Source organism: Prorops nasuta, unplaced genomic scaffold, assembly GCF_024137725.1.
Source record: "Prorops nasuta isolate Cenicafe-Biocafe unplaced genomic scaffold, Cenicafe_Pnas_1.2 PNAS00022, whole genome shotgun sequence".
In the NCBI taxonomy this organism is placed as follows: domain Eukaryota; kingdom Metazoa; phylum Arthropoda; class Insecta; order Hymenoptera; family Bethylidae; genus Prorops; species Prorops nasuta.
The window spans coordinates 1,918,414-1,941,160 of NW_027116819.1; the positions used below are offsets into that span (position 1 = coordinate 1,918,414).

General features: G+C 37.0%; 2 protein-coding genes across 2 annotated transcripts in view; both read left to right on the plus strand.

Annotated features, from left to right (window-relative positions):
• nclb (no child left behind) overlaps positions 1-22,747 on the plus strand; it is a 288,007-nt gene that overhangs the window by 220,549 nt on the left and 44,711 nt on the right. The window lies entirely within an intron of this gene.
• LOC136781231 (uncharacterized) lies at positions 1,755-9,418 on the plus strand. The gene is made up of 2 exons (XM_066740060.1): positions 1,755-2,750; positions 8,486-9,418. Exon 2 carries the CDS (start codon positions 8,486-8,488, stop codon positions 9,398-9,400), a length of 915 nt encoding a protein of 304 aa, XP_066596157.1. The 5' UTR covers positions 1,755-2,750; the 3' UTR covers positions 9,401-9,418.

Consider the following 22,747-nt stretch of genomic DNA (forward strand, 5'->3'; position numbering starts at 1 on the left):
GTTTTCTCGGCCCTCTCCCTCTCCCTATCTTGACTGTCTCTTAGTCAAGGAAGCGTGGCAAAATCCTTTTCAGCCAGCACGGCAAGTGTAGTCCAGTCAAATCAATAAAAATAATGACCAAAAAATCGTAAATTTTTTTTTTTTTTTTTAAATGGTAAATCCTTAGGAGCGAAAATTTGCAAAATTCAAATTCCTAAGGGGTTTGCTAACGGGGGGGGGGGGGTGAAAAGGGGGTAACCAAAAATATTTCGACTCTTGTACTTCGTAAAATAACAATTTTTTTTATTTAACTTAGAAAAATATTCTCTACAACTATTATTGGACAATATTTTTTGTAGCGAAATCGGTTAAAAAGTTATTCAGGAAAAAGAAATACAAATTTTGCAATGTTAACTTATTTAATTTAATATTTTGAATCCGGCTATTTTAATCGAAAATAAGTTTAAATATTTTTTGTAGGGTATTTAATTAACTAGAATCCAAATTAGTTAAAAAATGATTTTTGTCAAATAGAACCTTCGGTAGGGTGCATCGCGCGAAGTTTATTATTTTAATGACTTATTTTGCTCAGCGAATAAAGTACACATCTTTACTTGCTATTTTTTATGTTCAAACATTGAGCTCCTCGTATTTTTAATATATTTACGAAAAATGCTTTAAATAATAAACTCGTTTCCACACCACCCTGGAGGTAGAGGTGAAGGCGCATTTTTTTTAACGTGGTATCCCCAGAAGGTATATTCCACAGCATTGCTTATTTAGCCAAATTTAATACCATTACAACTTAATTTGTCAAAGGGATTAGTGTCAAGACACGCATTTGAAAACATTGGTGGCCTGGCCTAGTTTTACCGAAATTGCTGAACAGTATTTTTCTGGGAAAGTATGTTGGCTTAGCAAAAATCATACTTCCTCCTTTAATACTGGCCTATTTGGAAATTATGTGGAAATAGGAGGTAAGTGGGTAATATAACGTTCCTCCCTACACGATGGGAAGAGGGGGAGGAGGGGGAGAAGGCATTACTAGAACCCTTTTCATTTGGGTGGTAGCGAATTGTGTAGGTGGAATGGTTGGTTTTGGGTGTGTTATAGGTGAAATGGTTGGTTTTGGGGGTGTTGTAGGTGCAATGTCCGTTGATAAGTCCCTGATGTTGTCCGTGGGCGATGTTCGTGTAACCGTTTGCATAAGTGCTTCGTTGTTTCTCTTGCGTAAATGATGACATATTGCAAAGACGGCTGCTGCTATGAAGACAATGATGAGAGTTGATGCTGATGTGATAATGTGATGCTGGATGGGTTGATAGAAGTATTGGTCGTCTTCACTGAGCTCCTTGTCCAAATTATTGAGATGGACGCTTAATTGATTGAGGTCGCTGACCCTTGTAAGGATATTTTCTAGCCGGGGTACGTTGCTAGAAGACTGTTGTATTCTTTCCGCTAGAGCTTCCAATGAAAAGTTAAATCTCGGCAGAAAATTTGTTATGCTCGGCGATTTAACGGTTTGTACGGTCTCTAGAATAAAATCAGTAGCAGTAATAATGCAATTATTCCGTATCGTTATCGTTCCGGAACCTGTTATTTCTAGCGTATATTTATCTTTATTTTTACAAGTTACAGTGAGTTCTTCCATACGTGGTACTGTATAGAGCCAGGAGACTCTGTCTTTTAGTGAGATTAACATAGGTTGTACAAGGTGAATAAGTTTATGTTCGCATGTTTCGGAGGCCTTGTTTTTTAGGTATAGAGTTATTTCGCATGGGTTTTCGCTTTTCATATTGTTTGACGGCTTGTATGTGGGACAGAAATATTGGTCACCTACATGACTGCATTTTTTTAGGTCATCTGCACTGTATTCGGTGTACCGTTCTGTCGTAATGTCTATTGCCAAGAATTCATTTCTGATGTCGATAATAGAGTATAATGACGTTGAGTTTGATACTGGTATGGTGTTACGTCCCTAACCAATTAATCCCGAAAAACTAAAATTATTTTATTAAAAGAAATAGGATAATTGAATGTGATCCCATATGCCAGAATCTGTAGGCACCGTCGCCGGGACCTTATCTTTGCCGACGTTTGCATCTTGCATCGTGCGACTCTAAGTCCGTGAGAGAATTCTACCTCCCACTCACTCTAAGATGCTTTTATTCCTATTGGCCAAAGATAGGATAAACTCATTTTAAAAAATGTTTTGATTGGCTTAGCCATCTCCCTGGATCACGATCTAGGACCCTGCGTCGGTTAACTCGATTTGTCTTTAAGACAGTTCTAATTGTACCTTCAACGAAAACAGCCTTGCAAGGCTATTATACCTGTTACGGTTAATAAATAAAAAACCATTAAAAATTATCGAAGTCTACTTTGAGTGTGCTGCATCATTCTACACGAATCCTTCATCGAATTTCCTAAAACTACTACCAGCTGGTAGGTAGCGGTCACTGGAGCCCACAACAAAAACTGTTCCTGAGTTTACTATACAAGTCAGGACATAACAATTGGTGTCAGAAGTGGGATACCGCTCTTTGGGAAAATCATCGAGGACTCGCCATAATATTTGGTAACTCGCTGGACAACGCTGAACGAAGCATCCTATCGCCTATCCAACACTGAATTGGAATCAACATCGAATTAGCCGCCTTGCCAAATTCTGCTTGGGTAACCTCTTCCAACGACTACAACTTCAACCAACGATTGCACCGCATCATCGCTCATCGACGACTCTACTCACCTCGTTATTCCACGATTAAATAGTAAGTCTAAAAATCGATATGCCTGACGAGCACGGTCCTTATGTGAGTAGATCGATCCCCTCGGGGAATCAATCCGTCGGAGAACGTTCCGTCGCGAATACTAGTTGTTCCGATCAGAGAAACATCGTTAAAAGCGTAATCGAGGGTCTTCCTAGCTATGACGGGACCGACCCATTAGATCTAAACAGACTAGTTAAGAAAATACTTAATGCAAGGAGATACGTAGACAAAGTTGACGAAGAAGAATTAGTTTTCCAAGCAATTAAACACTGCGGAGAAAAGTGCAGCAACGACTAAAACCGTTAAATATCGAAACGTTGCAAGGACTAGCCGACGCGCTATCTGAAAATTTCCGCCGCGGAGATGAACTCGTAGAGCATATAGAAGAAGCAGTGAAACTCGATCTTCAAGACGGAGAATCCATAGCCGACCTCGCGTGCCGTTTCCGAAAACTAGCTTTGATACTAATAAAGTACACGGAAGAATATAAATGCTTGTCTGCCTCGGAATTTATTAATAGATTTATCGCAAAACTGTATCATCGAGCACTTCCGGAAATAATCAAGAATTTTCTAAGCAATTCTTACCCGACTCTAGAAGGAATAATAGAAGACGGATTTAAACTGGCCGATAGACATTCAATAAGCCGAGAAAAAAAATTCTTTAGATCGAACAAATCGAAGGAAAGTTTTAGGATAGCGATGGCAACTCCGACCGCGAAAACGAAAGACAAATGCGATCATTGTACGAGAACCAATCACTCATCGGAGGATTGCTGGTTTAAAGACAAGCAACCCAAAAAGGAGTCACAAAATACTGATTCCAATAGCGAAAAGAAAACCGGAGACAAGAAACTTATTGTGTGTAGATATTGTAAAAAAGCCGGTCATGCGATCGATGAGTGTAGAACCCGAATTCGAAATAATGAAAAAAGAAATAAAAATCAAAAAAACTTGAGTCAAGATTCGGGAAACGGAAAAAACCCTCCACGTTCGAGCGTGGAGTCGAGCTCACAAAATTAATAAAAAACGAAATTCAGCCTGCGTTAATCGCCCACTGTAAATTCGCCAAAGCCTTAGAGAACATAAATCCTCCTACTCTCCTTTTAAATTCCAAGGAACTAAAAAACCCAAAATCCAAATTCCTAATAGACAGTGGTTCACAATTGAACCTCATCAAGTACTCCGAAATCAGGGAACCCTCTCTTATCAACTCACAAGAGATTTATACACTTAATGGGATATCCGAAAAAGACCAGCCCAAAACGCTGGGTCATCTCAATCTCACTATCCAAAATCAACCCTGTCAGTTTCATGTTATATCGGACGAACTACCAATCCCTTACGCCGGAATTTTAGGAAGTCCTCTGCTCACCAAACAAGGTGGGAAATTAGATTTCAAAAATAAGTACTTGGAACTCGGAGGAGTAATCATTCCTTTCCTTGATAAGGAAAGGGTCCTCTTAAAGGCTAGGCACAAAACCCTAATGTACGTGAGGACTAGCGAATCGGAACTTAGAGAAGGCTATTTGCCTCCACTAAAAATTCAAGACGGTATTCTTTTAGGAGAAGCATTGGTTACTAACGATAATGGCATCGCCTACGTATACGCTGTTAATACTCTCGACAAGGACATAGAATTAGATGTACCCGTAATTTCACTGTATCCATTCGATACGAGCATAGACGAGGATAATCAAAAGAATGCCACTAGCTCTCCTAACGGTCCTATTAACCAAAATAGGCCAGAGAGAATTTTGGAACTCATAAGGTTAGATCATCTAAACTCCGAAGAGAAAGAACACGTGATGGAGATCGTCACTGAATTTGAAGATATATTTTATCTACCAGGCGAACCTCTCAAGGCCACGAGCGCTACCACTCACCGCATCCTTACGGTGGACAATATTCCCATTAATACCAGGCAATACAGATTTCCCCCTGCTCAAAAGGGAGAGATTCAAGAACAAGTCTCAAATTTGTTAGAATTCAACATAATAGAGCAATCAAAGTCACCGTATAATTCACCACTATGGATCGTCCCCAAGAAGCCCGACTCAAAGGGAAATAAAAGATGGAGGTTAGTTATAGACTATCGAAAACTAAATGACAAAACGATAGGAGATGCCTATCCTATCCCTCTCATAACCGATATCCTAGATCAGCTGGGAGGTGCCAAATACTTCTCGATTTTAGACCTCGCGTCCGGGTTTCATCAAATCGAAATGCATCCAGACGACAAACAAAAGACAGCCTTCACCACTCCTAACGGTCACTACGAATTTAATAGAATGCCCTTTGGGTTGAAAAATGCCCCCGCGACCTTCCAAAGACTAATGGATCAGATTCTACGCGGTCTGCAAGGCAACGAATTATTCGTATATATGGACGATATAGTTATTTATGCCCGAACACTCGAGGAACACGCTAAGAAATTCGAGAAACTCGCGGAACGTCTCAGAGAAGCAAATTTACACTTACAAATTGACAAATCCGAATTCCTACGCACTGAAGTAAAATACCTAGGACATATAATTTCCGCGGATGGAGTCAAACCTAATCCAGACAAAATTAAGGCCGTAAAAGAATTTCCGACTCCGAGAAGTCGCAAAAACGTCAGGGAATTCCTAGGCTTGGCTGGATATTACAGACGCTTTATTAAAAACTTCGCTGAATTAGCCAAACCATTATCGGATCTAACAAGTAAAAACGTAACGTTCGAATGGACACCTTCCCAATAGGAAGCTTTCACGTCTTTACGGGATAGACTCTGCGAGGCACCAATTCTCCAATATCCCGACCTTGAAAAACAATTCATCGTTACTACCGACGCATCAGGTTACGCGCTTGGAGCTATTTTATCACAAGGAAAAATTGGTCAAGACAGGCCCATAGCCTTCGCTTCGCGCGTCCTAAACAAACCCGAGCAAAATTACTCTACTACAGAAAAGGAAATGGCAGCCACAGTGTTTGCCCTCAAAACCTTCAGACCTTACCTGTATGGTAGAACGTTTATACTTTACACCGACCATCGACCTTTAGCTTGGGTACAAAATATGAACGACCCCACGTCGCGTGTAATGAGATGGAGAGAGAGGCTCAAAGAGTTCGACTTCAAAATAGTCTATAAATCCGGCAAAAATAATACTAACGCCGACGCTTTATCTCGAAACCCCATCGAAACAGCAGAAGTATACTGGAATTCCTCCAAGAAAACCTCTGGACAATCTACTTCTGGGCAACTAACATCATCTTCAACCAGAACTAGCACTGGAACGACTAGAAGAGTTCCTGCGCAAGGAGTAGCGCCTTTACCTAGGCCTGATCAACCAAAGGAAGGGGCGTCAGCTACGTTAAAAACGCAACCCGGAACTTCTTCGACATCGGCACCAAAAACTGGAACTGTATCTATGAAGAAAGTCGTCCTGAATGTTCCACCCAGGAAACCTGCTACAAAAACGGATACCACCATACCTAAATCCATTTTAAAATCGGCAAAACCCAGTGTCAACAAAGACCCCGATTATAAAGCCTCCTCCTACTCACAACAACAAATTTCGCGAGGAAAATCAGATGCTACTTCTAGCGAACCAAGAGATTGGTGTCGTTATCAATTAAGGGAAAGAAACAAAATCCCAAAAACTCTTAAGGGTTTAGAATCAGAATCCTACCAAAATAAAACAATCGATAGCGAATTAGAAACGACTATCGAAACAAGCTCAGAAAGGTCAATCGCCCAAGATTCTGACAACACGGGAGAAACGCATCCGAATACCACGAGTAATTCACCATTCAATGCCAGCGAAATCACTATGAACCGAGATACTACCTCGCGAAACGATTTAATCGACCCCAAACAACCTCAGATGTCAAGTGAATCGCCAATCATTAACACAAGAAACGAGGCCGGACTACCTTCCAGTACTCCCCTACGCAGAATCACTAAATCAAACGAATTAATTAGACCTAATGATACTACTATTGCCCCTTCTACCAATGCCCTGTTCACGCCAGGAACAGAAAATGATACTGATCATTTTGCAAATTCATCTACCGAGACGATTAAAGAAACGATTACTCATAAAGAGAATGATTATTCTTCATGTCCAGAACTATATAATTTTCGGACCAATCCATTTGCATATCTCCAAGACTCTCCTAGCTACTACCATGAAGAGTCACCTGACGCGTCACCGACCACTAGCTGTGCCTCGTATAACTCAGAAAATGACGCAAGAAAAAAATCAGGTGATCCCAAACTCAATAACTTGAAGAAAAACTTAATCATATCAAGGGATAACTTAACCATGAGGAAGGACCACATAATATATTTAATTAGATCCAACGGGTCTTTATTAAATTCAATAGGAAATCCCAAAATAAAGCAAACAAACTATCCCATCGGCACAGTCATTGTACAAGGGAAAGGTATTTTTAAAGTCATATATGTTTCTATACTTGACATCTCTACCAATGTCCCTAACGAAACTGACCTACGTATTGCTTTTTCCAATTTAAAAACTGAAATGACTAAATACGACCTCTTCTCTGCCAGGATATCGAATTACCAAGAAAGATTCGGTAACACTACTTGGAACAGAATGGTAACTTTACTAGAGAGCGCCGTGCAAGATAGTGACATTATAATCACTGTTTGTCAAGAATTAATCACCATACCGTCACTCGAAGATAAAGACGAAATTATGAAAGAAAATCACTCGTCACCCTTGGGAGGACACAAGGAAATGGTTAAAACCTATGCCAGGATTAGGAAAAATTATTATTGGGATAATATGAAGGCTGACATCGAAGACTTCGTCAGAACCTGTGAGGTCTGTCAACGGAAGAAATTGGTCCAAATAAAAACAAAACAACCAATGATACTCACAGATACTCCCATGGAACCTTTCGATAAAATTGCCATGGACATAGTAGGACCCTTCGAAATTTCTGAAAAAGGAAATCGATATATACTAACTACGCAAGACCCATTAACCAAATACAGCCTCGCCATCCCTCTATCCAGAGCCACCGCTGACGATATAGCCAATGCATTATTGGAACATTTAATCCTCAAGTTTGGCTGCCCAAAGATTATCCTAACCGATCAAGGTACAAATTTTGTAGGGAAAATCATGAAAAGCATGACAAAATCCTTGCAAATTGAACAAATCAGGACCACGGCCTTTCACCCTCAATCAAACGGATGTCTCGAAAGAAGTCACCAAGTATTGGTTGACTACCTTAAGAGCTACACCAACAGGAAAGACTGGGACAAGTGGATAACCACTGCCGTATTCAATTACAATACCAGTAAGCACGAAGCCACTGGATATACTCCCATTGAGTTAGCCTTTGGCAAACCTGCACGAATCCCTTCCAAATTTCCTTCCTTGGATAATGCAATTACAGTGGATGAGTATACGCAAAATCGAAAAAACCGTTATCTTGAAATGCTAAACGACGCTCGTACGCGCCTCGAGAGGTCTAAATTAAAATCGAAAGAAAGGTATGACAAAAACGTAAACCCCGTCGTATTCGAACCGGGACAACACGTCTACCTTACAAACAATATCAAGCATGGTAAACTGGATGATAATTATAAGGGACCTTATCTCATAACTAGAGTCATTCCAGAATGTAATAATTTAGAAATAGAAATGTCTAAGAATAAAAAAAAATCGTTCATTGCGATAGAGTTAAGTTAGCCTTTACTAAGTAGCATGACATTTTCAGATGACAATGTACCACGCAGTTCTCGTCACGCTGACGCTGTGTGCGATAAGATCATGCTCAGGTTTCATCGCCTTCGACTGTGGAACGCCAATTACAGAAATAAGTAATTTCAATGCAATAGAATTAGAAGAATGCGTGGAACCTATTCCGAAACCCAAGGTCACCCAAACTAAAATCCAACTCCTACAGTCCCAAAATTTCCATTCGATACCTGTCAAACAATGCAAAATTGAAGTGAAAAGATTAATTTATCATTGTGGAATGCTCTCCCACATTTCCATGGTAAATTTAGGACTCGCAGAATACATAGAGGATACCTCTCGCGAAGCTTGTCTAAAAATATTTCATACCAACATGTATAACGGGAAAAACACTATTTTCAACCAAATACCAATTAACGGAACTACTTCTCGTGCCGTGACGTTCGCCGGAACTGTAACTAACGAAGGCACTTGCCAAGGCGAAAGATATTCGGATTACTACGGGTCTTGCAATAACGTGATCGTCACCGGAGTAATTAAATTCATGATATTAGAATATGACGCTCAGATCAATTTATTGACGAATCAAATCGTACTACGCTCTGGAGTTCGTTGCACTTATCTAGAAGGCCACTGCCTAGACACGGAGGGCGGTAATACTTACTGGGACGTAATTCAAACGGACCAATGCAAATTCTCGTACTACAACGTGCTTTATGAGGGGCCCGCGGAAAACATTAGGGGAGACACACTAGAAAAACTAGGCCAAGAAATCTATTCAGTTGCTATAGGGGATACCTCCTTTGCCCTAGCCGTCAGTACCTACCAAATGGTATGCGGATATAAAATACAGAAAACCGAACACCCTACTCTATTTATTATAGACGATAAGGACGGTAAATTCTTTACTAAAAGGACTTCTCTAGCCACGTGAGATATGGACATTCTGTCATATGTGAATTCTAAAATAGTCTACGTTGAAAAGAAAATGAGAAACCAGATCGCGAAATTGTATAATCTACTCACGGTAGAACAATGTAAAATTAAAAATGAACTCCTGAAAACTCAATTAGGCTATCAACCTCAGGATCCTGCTTATTTCGCGTATTTATTTATGAGAAAATTTGGTTACACGTCAATTAGAACCGGAGACACTATTCGCATTGTCAAATGTTTACCGGTAGAAGTAAGTCTACGCGAAACTACTGAGTGTTATAATCAGCTACCAGTCTTCAAGGGTAATGACAGTTACTTCATGACCCCCATAACAAAAATATTACTTAAAAATGGAGATCATACCGAATGCAATAAAATTCTCGCATCTACCTATCTTATCAATAACACGTGGCTCGAATTTACGCCGCAAGTCAGTAGGGCTATCCCCCCTATGAAATTAACTGCGTCGCCCTCTCCAAATTTCACATACGAATCGCCGCATAACCTGGCCGCGAGTGGAATTTATTCCAACCAAGACATACTAAGACTACATGAAAATATTATGTTTCCGATGGAAAAACCCGCCATAATCCATACTATATCTCGCGAAGCCACAGGGCACAATGACGGGAATCATAACTTACGAATCAATAGTCTCCTAGATGAGGCAACACTCCAGAGCCAAATAAAAAAATCATGGGACAAGTTCTTTAATTTTCTAAACTCAATCGGAAATATTAGTGCCGCATTATTAGGAATCTTCGTAATAATTAAAGCAATAAAATTCGTATTAGATGCTCTAATAAATGGATACGCTATCCATTCGGTGGTAGGATGGAGCGTTTGGTTACTCGCCGCCATATGGAATACCTTAGCTAATTTTGTAATACATACTAAATCAAGAAAACCTAATTCGGACGTAGAAAACCCCGTGGAAAACGAACAGGGAAATAGGACGTACGCTATCCCTATCGCCCCCTCCACTAAACCAAAGCGCAATGAGTCCTTTAAACCTATCCCCCATGACCTACCTCAGCCGATTCCTCGTCAAGAGATGCCTCACCTTAACCCACCTATTTCTCAAGACCTGTACCCTAGATTATAAATTTAAACGCATCATAAACATTTTGTATAAATGTAAGCAAATCAAAGCGAGCCTTCGCTTCTAGCCTACTGTATGTAAGCTTAATAACTTTTAAGTCACTCTACACAGGTCGACATACCAATATATTATAATCAAACCATGTAATCATTCTAGAATTAAGTTATGGACTGCAACATTGTGGCTTATGGGATTAACATCTTAAACAAATGATCGAAGACGATCTATCTCTAAGGAGGGAAGTGTTACGTCCCTAACCAATTAATCCCGAAAAACTAAAATTATTTTATTAAAAGAAATAGGATAATTGAATGTGATCCCATCTGCCAGAATCTGTAGGCACCGTCGCCGGGACCTTATCTTTGCCGACGTTTGCATCTTGCATCGTGCGACTCTAAGTCCGTGAGAGAATTCTACCTCCCACTCACTCTAAGATGCTTTTATTTCTATTGGCTAAAGATAGGATAAACTCATTTTAAAAAATGTTTTGATTGGCTTAGCCATCTCCCTGGATCACGATCTAGGACCCTGCGTCGGTTAACTCGATTTGTCTTTAAGACAGTTCTAATTGTACCTTCAACGAAAACAGCCTTGCAAGGCTATTATACCTGTTACGGTTAATAAATAAAAAACCATTAAAAATTATCGAAGTCTACTTTGAGTGTGCTGCATCCTTCTACACGAATCCTTCATCGAATTTCCTAAAACTACTACCAGCTGGTAGGTAGCGGTCACTGGAGCCCACAACAAAAACTGTTCCTGAGTTTACTATACAAGTCAGGACATAACAATGGGTATAGGATATACTTGTAGTAGATCGAATTCTTGTGGAGTAATCAGTGGGATGCATAGAACGATTATTAATTTGTTCGTTTTTGAGAATATAGTTGGTTTTAATAACTTCGACAGTAAATGTATATTTGTATTGGTCAACGATATTGGGAATTGTGTGCCTGCAGGAATGTATGGTTGCGCTTCCCTCAGATACCGCATAATTTGAGAATGTGATATGATCTTTGGATTGATTATACCGTGGTTAGCTTGTGTGACGAAATCTAGTAGAGAGTCAGTTTCAATCAAAAGTTCTTCTACAATTATACTGAGGTTGTATAGTACTTCTAAATTAGTTTCCTTTTCCATCAAGTCCTTTTCCAATTGTAGTAGTCTTTCTTCGTTCTCGTTTACTTTAGTTATGGTATCGTTTAGGATTTCTAAATTTCTGCTGACTATTTGTATCTGCTTTTTCATTGCCATTTCGGTTTTGTGCATTTTTCGATCTATTAGTTTTAAATGATTATTAATTTCTTCTTCGTCTTGATTATCCATAGTTCCGAAGAGAATTTTACCTGTAGATCCTACCCCACTTATTAAACCGTGTTGGATTCTTGTCGAAAATGATGTCATTTCTGTCACTTCGCGGAGTTCCCTTTCGATAGTGTCGAGTTTAAATGTTATATGGTCCACCGCAGTGACGCAAGTTCTTACATTATTATCCATACGATAGAGGCGTTGATCATAGAGGAATTTCATAACCCGTGTATGCCTTTCGTGGTATACGGCCATATCAGTATGCAGGACTAGTTTCCACTGTTGTCGATAGAAATTTAGTAGTCCAAATTTTTCATAATACAACCCTGGTTGTCCTTTAATTGGTCTAATCTCTACCTGCCCGTAGATCTTGCAAATTCCAATAGCCATTACGGTCATGACATACCTATAATTAAAATGATAAGGTTATTCCCTATTCTATTTGTTTAGAGAAATAATTTTTCTTATTCCATTTTTTATTCAACGTTTACTCTTGTAGCGTAAAAGTAAAGTAACATTCAATATTCTAATGTGTAGTGTGACTTTTTCGTGGACGTTAAGTCAGCAGTTTTGTAACATTTTTCGGTAAGGTGGGGGTCTTCCTATATATTGACTTGCCTTGAGACGTACTGTTATTTGTAACGATTTATTCATCGAAATTAAAAGTGACACTATTAATAACGCATGGAAAGTAATGGAGGGTAAAACAACCAGAAAGCAGCAAGTTGCTAAGGCGAGGCCCCATGACAGAGGCCTAAGGGACCACCGAGGAAGGAAATTATTCGCCATCGTGGCGGGTGGTAAGTAAATATATATATATCCGTATTCGATATATGTGCGATTAAATTTCTTAATCATGTAACATTTTAATTTAATATTCTTTTCCTTGTGTTTAGTTGTAGTGCAGGATGGCGCTGCTATAAAAGATAGGCAGCTTTTCCACGCCGGGGTCTGATTGGATCAAGCCTGGGAAGAGGAAATGGTGCAATCGGACGACGACTTTCGGTGGGATTTCGATTACTTCGGGATCTTATGGATGCAGTCCACTTCTCCTTACCGTGGATGGGGGAGGACTAACCGCCAAGTGGAGGATCCAAGGCAATATGAACTGCCCCATATGTCCGAGAAGGACGTACTTATGTTCCATAATTTATTGTAAGTTCCCTCCAACGCAGGGGAAATATGTAAATATATGTTTAAAAAATATGTTGAAAAAAATAATATATGTATATTAGTTTTAAGTTTTAAGTAATCAATAATTAATGTTTTAATATTTAAAAAAAACTTATTATCTTTACCTTCCATCTTTGAAATCTATAATACACCCATTCTAATATTATCAAATCTTTTATTTGAGTTTATATAAGGAATATATTTATTTCATTAGAAATAAAAGAGAGCATGAATAGTTTTATTTTAAATAAATATATTTGAAAATTTTTGTTAATATGTAGAAAATATAAAAGTATATATCTCAAACATTTCAAAGTGAATAAAATTTATTACTTTAACAATCTAGTTTTTAATAATTGTGTTTTCATTTACTCTATGACGCATAATTTCTCTTTCCTTATTGAAGCCCACCAGTGCCAATTAGCATTTTGAGAATACCAACCTACATATCTATTATAGTCTCTTTGTCGGTCAGATTATAAATGCTGACACAGCATGCGGAGTCCAGTTGTCTAGTGACACAGTAAATCGAATACATAATACACGCTGGGTTTTAATTCGCGGCCGGTCAGCAACCTTTCGCGTGTCTCCTTTGTAAGCGTCGCAATCATGGCAGTTGATTGGGACTACAGAGTGATAGTCCAGTGAAATGAACATTTCGAAATAATTTAATATACTAATTAATTGTTAATAGAAGAAACGTTTAGGACTAAAATATACTTTCTCCGTTAATATTTTTTTTTTAAAGTAATTTTTGCTCGCTAATTTGTGGTTTAAAGTAATGGCAAAATCGCTGTAACAGCTACGAGTGCTAGTTGTCAGAGTTGTCACCTACTTATACTAATGAAGGATGTTATAACGAAATGAAATAAAAGCTATTCCATTATTTAGAAAAATTGATTTACTATGAGTCTACCTGAAGGAACATATCACAATAAACTGCCTCGAGCCCAGTTCACATTCATTTATTCGCCTAGGCAACATTGTTTTTAAAGCCAGCATGTTCACATTTTTTCTCTCTGCACACATATATCTTTACAATTTATTTTTTGTCTTACTTTCTACATTAAACTTAACTAACCTCCCACCCCCCTTATATAAATCCTATATTAAATTATGTATTTTGAGGATTTCCTCTTCTGTTCTGGTCGGCTGACACCCGGACCACCCTTCTCCAATTGATATTTTTTGTTGACCCAGCCGCAAGAGTGAAGCCATCGAAAACCCCATCAGTCGAAATCCTCCTAGAAGAACATATCCTGTATCATTCGCCGAACCAATTCGTCCTCGGCTTAACGATTGCATCAACGAATGTACCGCTTGTAGTTTCTTTCAATATAGTCAATAATCACAACTGAAGACAATAAAAAAACTAAAAAATTTAAACTTACCTTTAATTTGATAAATACATAGGTTACATGAATTGCAGTAGTTTTAAGAGCATTTATTTTTTAATGTTTTTAATATAAATTAAATTAGAAAAATAATTTAAAAAAATGATTTAAAAAAATCTGATAAAATTATATATGTAACTCTTCAAACACCTCAACTTGAATTATACTCACTTTGACCGTATTGGCGGTTGATTTTACTTCGAATGTACTTGATTGCTTCCATTCTTCTTTTCATTTCGACTGAAAATTTGAATATCTGCACTTCTTCCACTACTGACCAAAAGATATAACGGGATCCCTCACGCGTGCTTTACGGACAATAGAAGTCAATAAACAATTAGTTTAATAAAATTCAAATGCGAAGCAAATTGAACAATCGGGCGTTTGTTGGACAATGTGCCAGTCCTAACGAGTCAAACGAACTTAAAAACACTCAAATTAGTTGAAGAATAACGCTGTACCATGGTGCCGCGTTCTTGAAGAGAGGTTACATTTGGTTATTTCCACTTCAAGAACGCGGGACAGTGGTACTGGTATAGCGTTATTCTTCAACTAATTTGAGTGTTTTCAAGATCGTTTGACTCGTTAGGACTGGCACATTGTCATAAAGAAGCCCGTTTTTTCAATTTGCTTCGCATTTTACTTTTATTAAACGAATTGTTTATTAACTTGTACTGTCGGTAAAGAACGCGTGAGGGATCCCGTTAATCAGTTCGATATCCAACAGCATGATTTTATTAAAATTAGAATCTTTTTTGTTATATATATATTCCCATTAGAAGCACGTACCGAGGACAATAATATTCGTGTTTCCTACATTTTTATTCAAAGCAGTATAACCATTCACCGTTACGTAAAAATGAATAGAATTTATGTAATGGGTTCTTAAGTTTTTAATAAATATACGTGCCTTAGCGCTAATACCGATAAATAGCTTGCTTTTTGAACGCTCCTTACTGCAAAATATTAAATGTATTACTACAATAACATTCAATTTAGTCATAATTCACTCACGATTTGTCGTCAGCAATTCTCCGATTTTCATTCTATTATCATGACAGGAGCTCATAATATTATACAGTATGACGTCAAATATAAAATATAGTATGTCATTAATTGTATGTAAATATCGCGATCTGAGCTCCTCATCATAATGACATAATAGACCATAGTGTTAATATTTTGTTTCAATGTAATCTCATCACAATATAAAACATTATGGGCTAAAACATAGATATTATATGTCTTAAGTAATCGTGATGTTTGGGACTTTGCTATGTAGGAAGTTTGTATAATGTGTTAGTTGATGCTCCCCCAGATTTAAAAATATTGTGCTCGCGATTTCTACAATCTGCCACGTACAATTACATCTTTTAGAAAAGGCGTACGAGCAACAAAAATTATTATGATCTTAGTATATGCCGTGATTACGAATGGAAACAAAAAAATGGTATAAATACGTACATGTAATACTTTTCTGTTATATTCCTGTAATTCCTTAAGCGGGTACAGTCAATCAACAGCCTCATTGGATAGTAGTGCAAGCTGATTTCCAAGTGTACAAAATATATATAATTTTTGTGGCTTATTGAATATACAAACGTAATAGTCTTGATGTTACTATTTGGACGTTTCTGTGTTAATTAAAATCGTGTATTGCTAAAAATTGTGAAATTCAAGAAAATAAGTTTTTTAATATTGTTGGGAGTAATCACTGATATAATTGTTTTGTGGTGGCAGTGCTGGTATCAACTTTTAAAAAGACACCGCTGATCATATTATATAGCAATAAGTAAGTTAATTTTTCTATTTTGTTATTTTGAAAAAATAAGAGCCGCTACCACTTTTGTACTATTTATAGGTTATTATAACAATGAGCTCAACTAGACCGAAAACTTTTCAACATCAATGGTATGATGAGTTTCCTTCTTGGAGGGCTTGGTTGCGGAATGTACCCACAGATACCGAAAAGTATCACTGCATTGCCTGCAATGTTACTAACAAATGTGGTAAATCGAATATCAAGGACCATAGTAAAACCAAAAGTCATATAAAAAATATGGAAAAATTGAATGCCACAGAAGTGATTTATGAGAACGTAAATCCCCGTTCTTCTTTTAATGGACAGTTCTCTTTCAATGAAAGAGTTAGAGTCGCTGAAATTAAATTATCGACATTTTTTGTGGAACACAATATTCCGTTTATATATAGCGCACATTTGCTCAGCATGTTTCAAGATATAGGCAAAGAACCGGAGATTCTACAGTCTATGTTTCTAGGCAGAATGAAACTTACGAAGATTATTAATAACGTTATATGTCCTTACGAAACAGAACGAATCTCCGAAACTCTGAGACATAATAAATTTTCAGTTTTGGTTGATGAAATGTCAGACATTACTAACAAAAAAAAATGACTCTTCTTACTCGATATGTGGATAGTGAATCTTTGTCCGTAAAGACTGATTTATTACAATTAATAAATTTGAATGCAAGCGATTGTTCCGCACAGAAAATTTTTACCGCATTTTACAACGAACTAATAAAAAAACAAATACCATTATCAAATATAATTGGCCTGGGATGTGATAATGCATCAGTAATGACTGGAAAAAATGAATCATTTCAAACGTAACTTCCTAAGTGGTCTCCGCGGTTGATTACTATACCATGCATTTGCCACTCATCTGCTCTAGTAGCCTCTAATGCATGTAAAGCTTTACCATTAGAATGTGGAAACTTTATAAAGAAATTGGTAGCTTTTATAAGAGGAAGCCCTAAACGGACTGCAATTTTCAAAGATTTCCAAAAATCTTTTACGGGCGAAACAAAGAATATATTAAAATATGCCGAGACCCGATGGCTATCGCGTTATGAATGTATCAAACGTATCCTAGAAGAATGGGATATCTTACTGAAATTTCTATTAGAACAAACTTCAGAAAAAGTACTTCAAGCAGAGGAACTACTCAACATAATGGAAGATAGCAAGACAAGGGCCTATTTAATGTTTTTGGAACACATCCTTAATAAATTGAATTCATTTAACGCCTTTTTTCAAGCAAAAGAAACAAAAACTCAAAGATTATATCAAGCATCTTTGAAATGTTTAATATTTATGGCTACAAAATTTATAAAGCCGGCATTACTAAAGCTACAAATATTTTTACCTTACTTAAATAATATTGACTTTTCCAAAAAGGAAAATCAGTTGCCTATTGACGAAATAGATATCGGTTCTGATTGTGCAGAATATTTAGATCAAAAATTAATAGAAAATAAATGGAATGCAGATGAAGTGAAATTAATAAGGGAAAAATGTTTATCTTTTTTGATAACAGCGACAGAAGAAATTCGTGATCGTTTTCCAATTATGGATCCTTTTTTTAAAAATTTGAATATTTTAAATAGGGAAACAGCATTATTTGATGAGGACCGAGAAACAAGTTCTTTGCAGCTAATTCCCATTTGTCACCGTTTCGGTATATTTGATGACGAAGGTATTAAGCAAGAGTGGATGTGTTTATATTCAAAGGAAAGTTCAGATATAAGAAATTACTGGTCCAAACTATCTTTTGATGATATGTGGAAAGCTATATGTTCTGCGACAACAGACAAATCCACATTCCGATATCCTAAATTAAGGTCATTATTGAATCTGGTCAGATCTCTGTCTCACTCAAACGCAGAGGCTGAAAGATGTTTTTCTATTATACCAGATTGTAAAACGAAGAAACGAAATACACTTGGGCATGATACGTTAAATTCTATCTGCGTTATTAAATACGCACTGATGACAAAAGAAGAATCCTCTTTTACAATGACTGTCACAAAGGATCATCTAAACTTAATGAGTAGTAATACTTTATATTTACCAACATCCAAAGAAAGAGAAAGCAATTTAAATTTACGTTCTCTTCATGATCCTGAGGATAGTGGTAATGATGAGAATGAATTTGATATTAATTATGATAAATAAGAAATCAAAATCTCATGGGAGTATTATTCAACTGACATTAATGTCATATTTTTGAAAATCTTAAATATTATTTCTTATGTTTGTTATTCATGAGTTGTAAAACAATTGAATTTTATTAAGTACTAAATTAATGTAATGTATAAATATTTATGAAATGTTGAAAGAAGAAATTTTCAAATAAATGGAATTCTAATGGAAAAAATATTTTAAGAAATTTTATTTTTAATGCTGCCTATCATTCTCTTTCTGTATCAAAATATATTTATGCCAAAAGTCTGCATAAACTTTTATACAGCTTGATACAAGTCAAGAAAAGTAAAAACATTGTTATTTTCTTGTGAAGGTGTTATATGACCAAAACACAACCTACTTTCATCCACAATAGACCTTATATTGATAATATCTATTTAACTTATTAAATTCTTTCTAAGTAAGCCATTATTGCATCAGAAAGTTATCTTTTTGCTAAGCCAACACACTAAAGGAACAATACGATCTTAGGATTTCTTCAGAGTCAGGCAAGGCCACCTATGTTTACAAATGCATGTGTTGCCATACATACTGTATCAACAGTCTTTATGAAAATATCTAAATTAAAAATAAATTAGGAAAGAGTATTACATGAAGACCTTTCCTAATAGAGTAAGGTATGATGCTGCATTTCATATATTAAATACGGGCCTGGCCAACAAAAAAGTCAGTTGTGCTACGATTCTCATCAAGAGCAGTCATCTTCTCTTAACTAATAAATCAGTATCATCAAACTTACAAGTCTGACTCCACTGTATGACTTTGGATCCTTCAACCTAAGTCACCTCAAGGGGTAACCCCTTCACTAATCAAGCAAGTGTACCAAACACGATTGACGCATTCGTCTCACCACCCTTCACCTCCTGGACGATATTTATTGAGAGAATTTTCAAACACAATATTAAGCTAGTGGCATCAGTGGGAATCGTCAAACTTCACGAACGGACCTAATCAATTTGTCAACCTTTCCTCTCAGAAGTCACGGAATAACGACGCACACCTCTAATTTCGACAACGATCTTAATTGCCTTCAGGAGATTCTTCGATTGGGAACAGAAGAATTGCAGCCAGCCAAGAAGATGAAGAGCTGGTGAGTAAAGTTATGAGTAATTCGGTATTAGAATAATTTTTGTGAATCAAGTGTTACCGAGAGACCGTGGAAATTCCATGCAATAGGACCCAATCTATTCGGTCCAGACGCGATCTTACCCGAATTCCCCAGTGGCTAGAGGGGGACAAACATACCTATTGCATATATGTTGTAAGAGAAATTGATCTACCTTAGAGCAAATTTGGCACCTTCACCCAGAAAAGCCACAAATGGTAATAATCCAGTCATATTGAAATGAAATTTACGAAATAATTAAAGAAATACTTAAATCTTCATTATATATTTTTTTAAACTGGTAAACCATAAAAAGTAAAAATTTGCAGTAATTAAATTTAGAGGGGTTGAGCTTCGGGGGAGGGATAGGGAAGGGTCTGTAAGAAAGGGGTAACCAATAAAATGTAAACTCCTTTGCGTCAAAGAACATTTTTTTTCATTCTTTTTAAACTACGAAGAAACAGTATATCTAATGTAAAAATATTTTTATAGCTTGTATGATTCATAATAAAAGTATGGATCATAAGTTTGAATTATTTTGGATTTATTTATATTTTCATGTATATAAATACATTTATTATAAATAGTACAAGCTATAAAAATATTTTTACATCATATATTAGAACAGTCGTTTAATTCAAAAAGAAGAGGTTACCTGGAAAGTTTTCCGGGAACTTTAACAATAGAAAATTTTAAAGATTTCAATGTGCTGTGTCTGAATTTTAACTTTGCCACCTTGTATCTTTGCCATTCGCGCCGCCCCATTATAAAAATGGTATATAAAAGCAGTTTCTTAACATTACAATAAATTATGGAACATAAGTACGTCCTTCTTGGACATATGGGGCAGTTCATATTGCCTTGGATCCTCCACTTGGCGGTTAGTCCTCCCCCATCCACGGTAAGGAGAAGTGGACTGCATCCATAAGATCCCGAAGTAATCGAAGTCCCACCGAAAGTCGTCGTCCGATTGCACCATTTCCTCTTCCCAGGCTTGATCCAATCAGACTCCGTCGTGGAAAAGCTGCCTATCTTTTATAGCAGCGCCATCCTGCACTACAACTAAACACAAGGAAAAGAATATTAAATTAAAATGTTACATGATTAAGAAATTTAATCGCACATATATCGAATACGGATATATATATATTTACTTACCACCCGCCACGATGGCGAATAATTTCCTTCCTCGGTGGTCCCTTAGGCCTCTGTCATGGGGCCTCGCCTTAGCAACTTGCTGCTTTCTGGTTGTTTCACCCTCCATTACTTTCTATGCGTTATTAATAGTGTCACTTTTAATTTCGATGAATAAATCGTTACAAATAACAGTACGTCTCAAGGCAAGTCAATATATAGGAAGACCCCCACCTTTCCGAAAAATGTTACAAAACTGCTGACTTAACGTCCACGAAAAAGTCACACTAAACATTAGAATATTGAATGTTACTTTACTTTTACGCTACAAGAGTAAACGTTGAATAAAAACTGGAATAAGAAAAATTATTTCTCTAAACAAATAGAATAGGGAATAACCTTATCATTTTAATTATAGGTATGTTATGACCGTAATGGCTATCGGAATTTGCAAGATCTACGGGCAGGTAGAGATTAGACCAATTAAAGGACAACCAGGGTTGTATTATGAAAAATTTGGATTACTAAATTTCTATCGACAACAGTGGAAACTAGTCCTGCATACTGATATGGCCGTATACCACGAAAGGCATACACGGGTTATGAAATTCCTCTATGATCAACGCCTCTATCGTATGGATAATAATGTAAGAACTTGCGTCACTGCGGTGGACCATATAACATTTAAACTCGACACTATCGAAAGGGAACTCCGCGAAGTGACAGAAATGACATCATTTTCGACAAGAATCCAACACGGTTTAATAAGTGGGGTAGGATCTACAGGTAAAATTCTCTTCGGAACTATGGATAGTCAAGACGAAGAAGAAATTAATAATCATTTAAAACTAATAGATCGAAAAATGCATAAAACCGAAATGGCAATGAAAAAGCAGATACAAATAGTCAGCAGAAATTTAGAAATCCTAAACGATACCTTAACTAAAGTAAACGAGAACGAAGAAAGACTACTACAATTGGAAAAGGACTTGATGGAAAAGGAAACTAATTTAGAAGTACTATACAACCTCAGTATAATTGTAGAAGAACTTTTGATTGAAACTGACTCTCTACTAGATTTCGTCACACAAGCTAACCACGGTATAATCAATCCAAAGATCATACCACATTCTCAAATTATGCGGTATCTGAGGGAAGCGCAACCATACATTCCTGCAGGCACACAATTCCCAATATTGTTGACCAATACAAATATACATTTACTGTCGAAGTTATTAAAACCAACTATATTCTCAAAAACGAACAAATTAATAATCGTTCTATGCATCCCACTGATTACTCCACAAGAATTCGATCTACTACAAGTATATCCTATACCCATACCAGTATCAAACTCAACGTCATTATACTCTATTATCGACATCAGAAATGAATTCTTGGCAATAGACATTACGGCAGAACGGTACACCGAATACAGTGCAGATGACCTAAAAAAATGCAGTCATGTAGGTGACCAATATTTCTGTCCCACATACAAGCCGTCAAACAAAATGAAAAGCGAAAACCCATGCGAAATAACTCTATACCTAAAAAACAAGGCCTCCGAAACATGCGAACATAAACTTATTCACCTTGTACAACCTATGTTAATCTCACTAAAGAGTCTCCTGGCTCTATACAGTACCACGTATGGAAGAACTCACTGTAACTTGTAAAAATAAAGATAAATATACGCTAGAAATAACAGGCTCCGGAACGCTAACGATACGGAATAATTGCATTATTACTGCTACTGATTTTATTCTAGAGACCGTACAAACCGTTAAATCGCCGAGCATAACAAATTTTCTGCCGAGATTTAACTTTTCATTGGAAGCTCTAGCGGAAAGAATACAACAGTCTTCTAGCAACGTACCCCGGCTAGAAAATATCCTTACAAGGGTCAGCGACATCAATCAATTAAGCGTCCATCTCAATAATTTGGACAAGGAGCTCAGTGAAGACGACCAATACTTCTATCAAACCATCCAGCATCACATTATCACATCAGCATCAACTCTCATCATTGTCTTCATAGAAGCAGCCGTCTTTGCAATATGTCATCATTTACGCAAGAGAAACAACGAAGCACTTATGCAAACGGTTACACGAACATCGCCC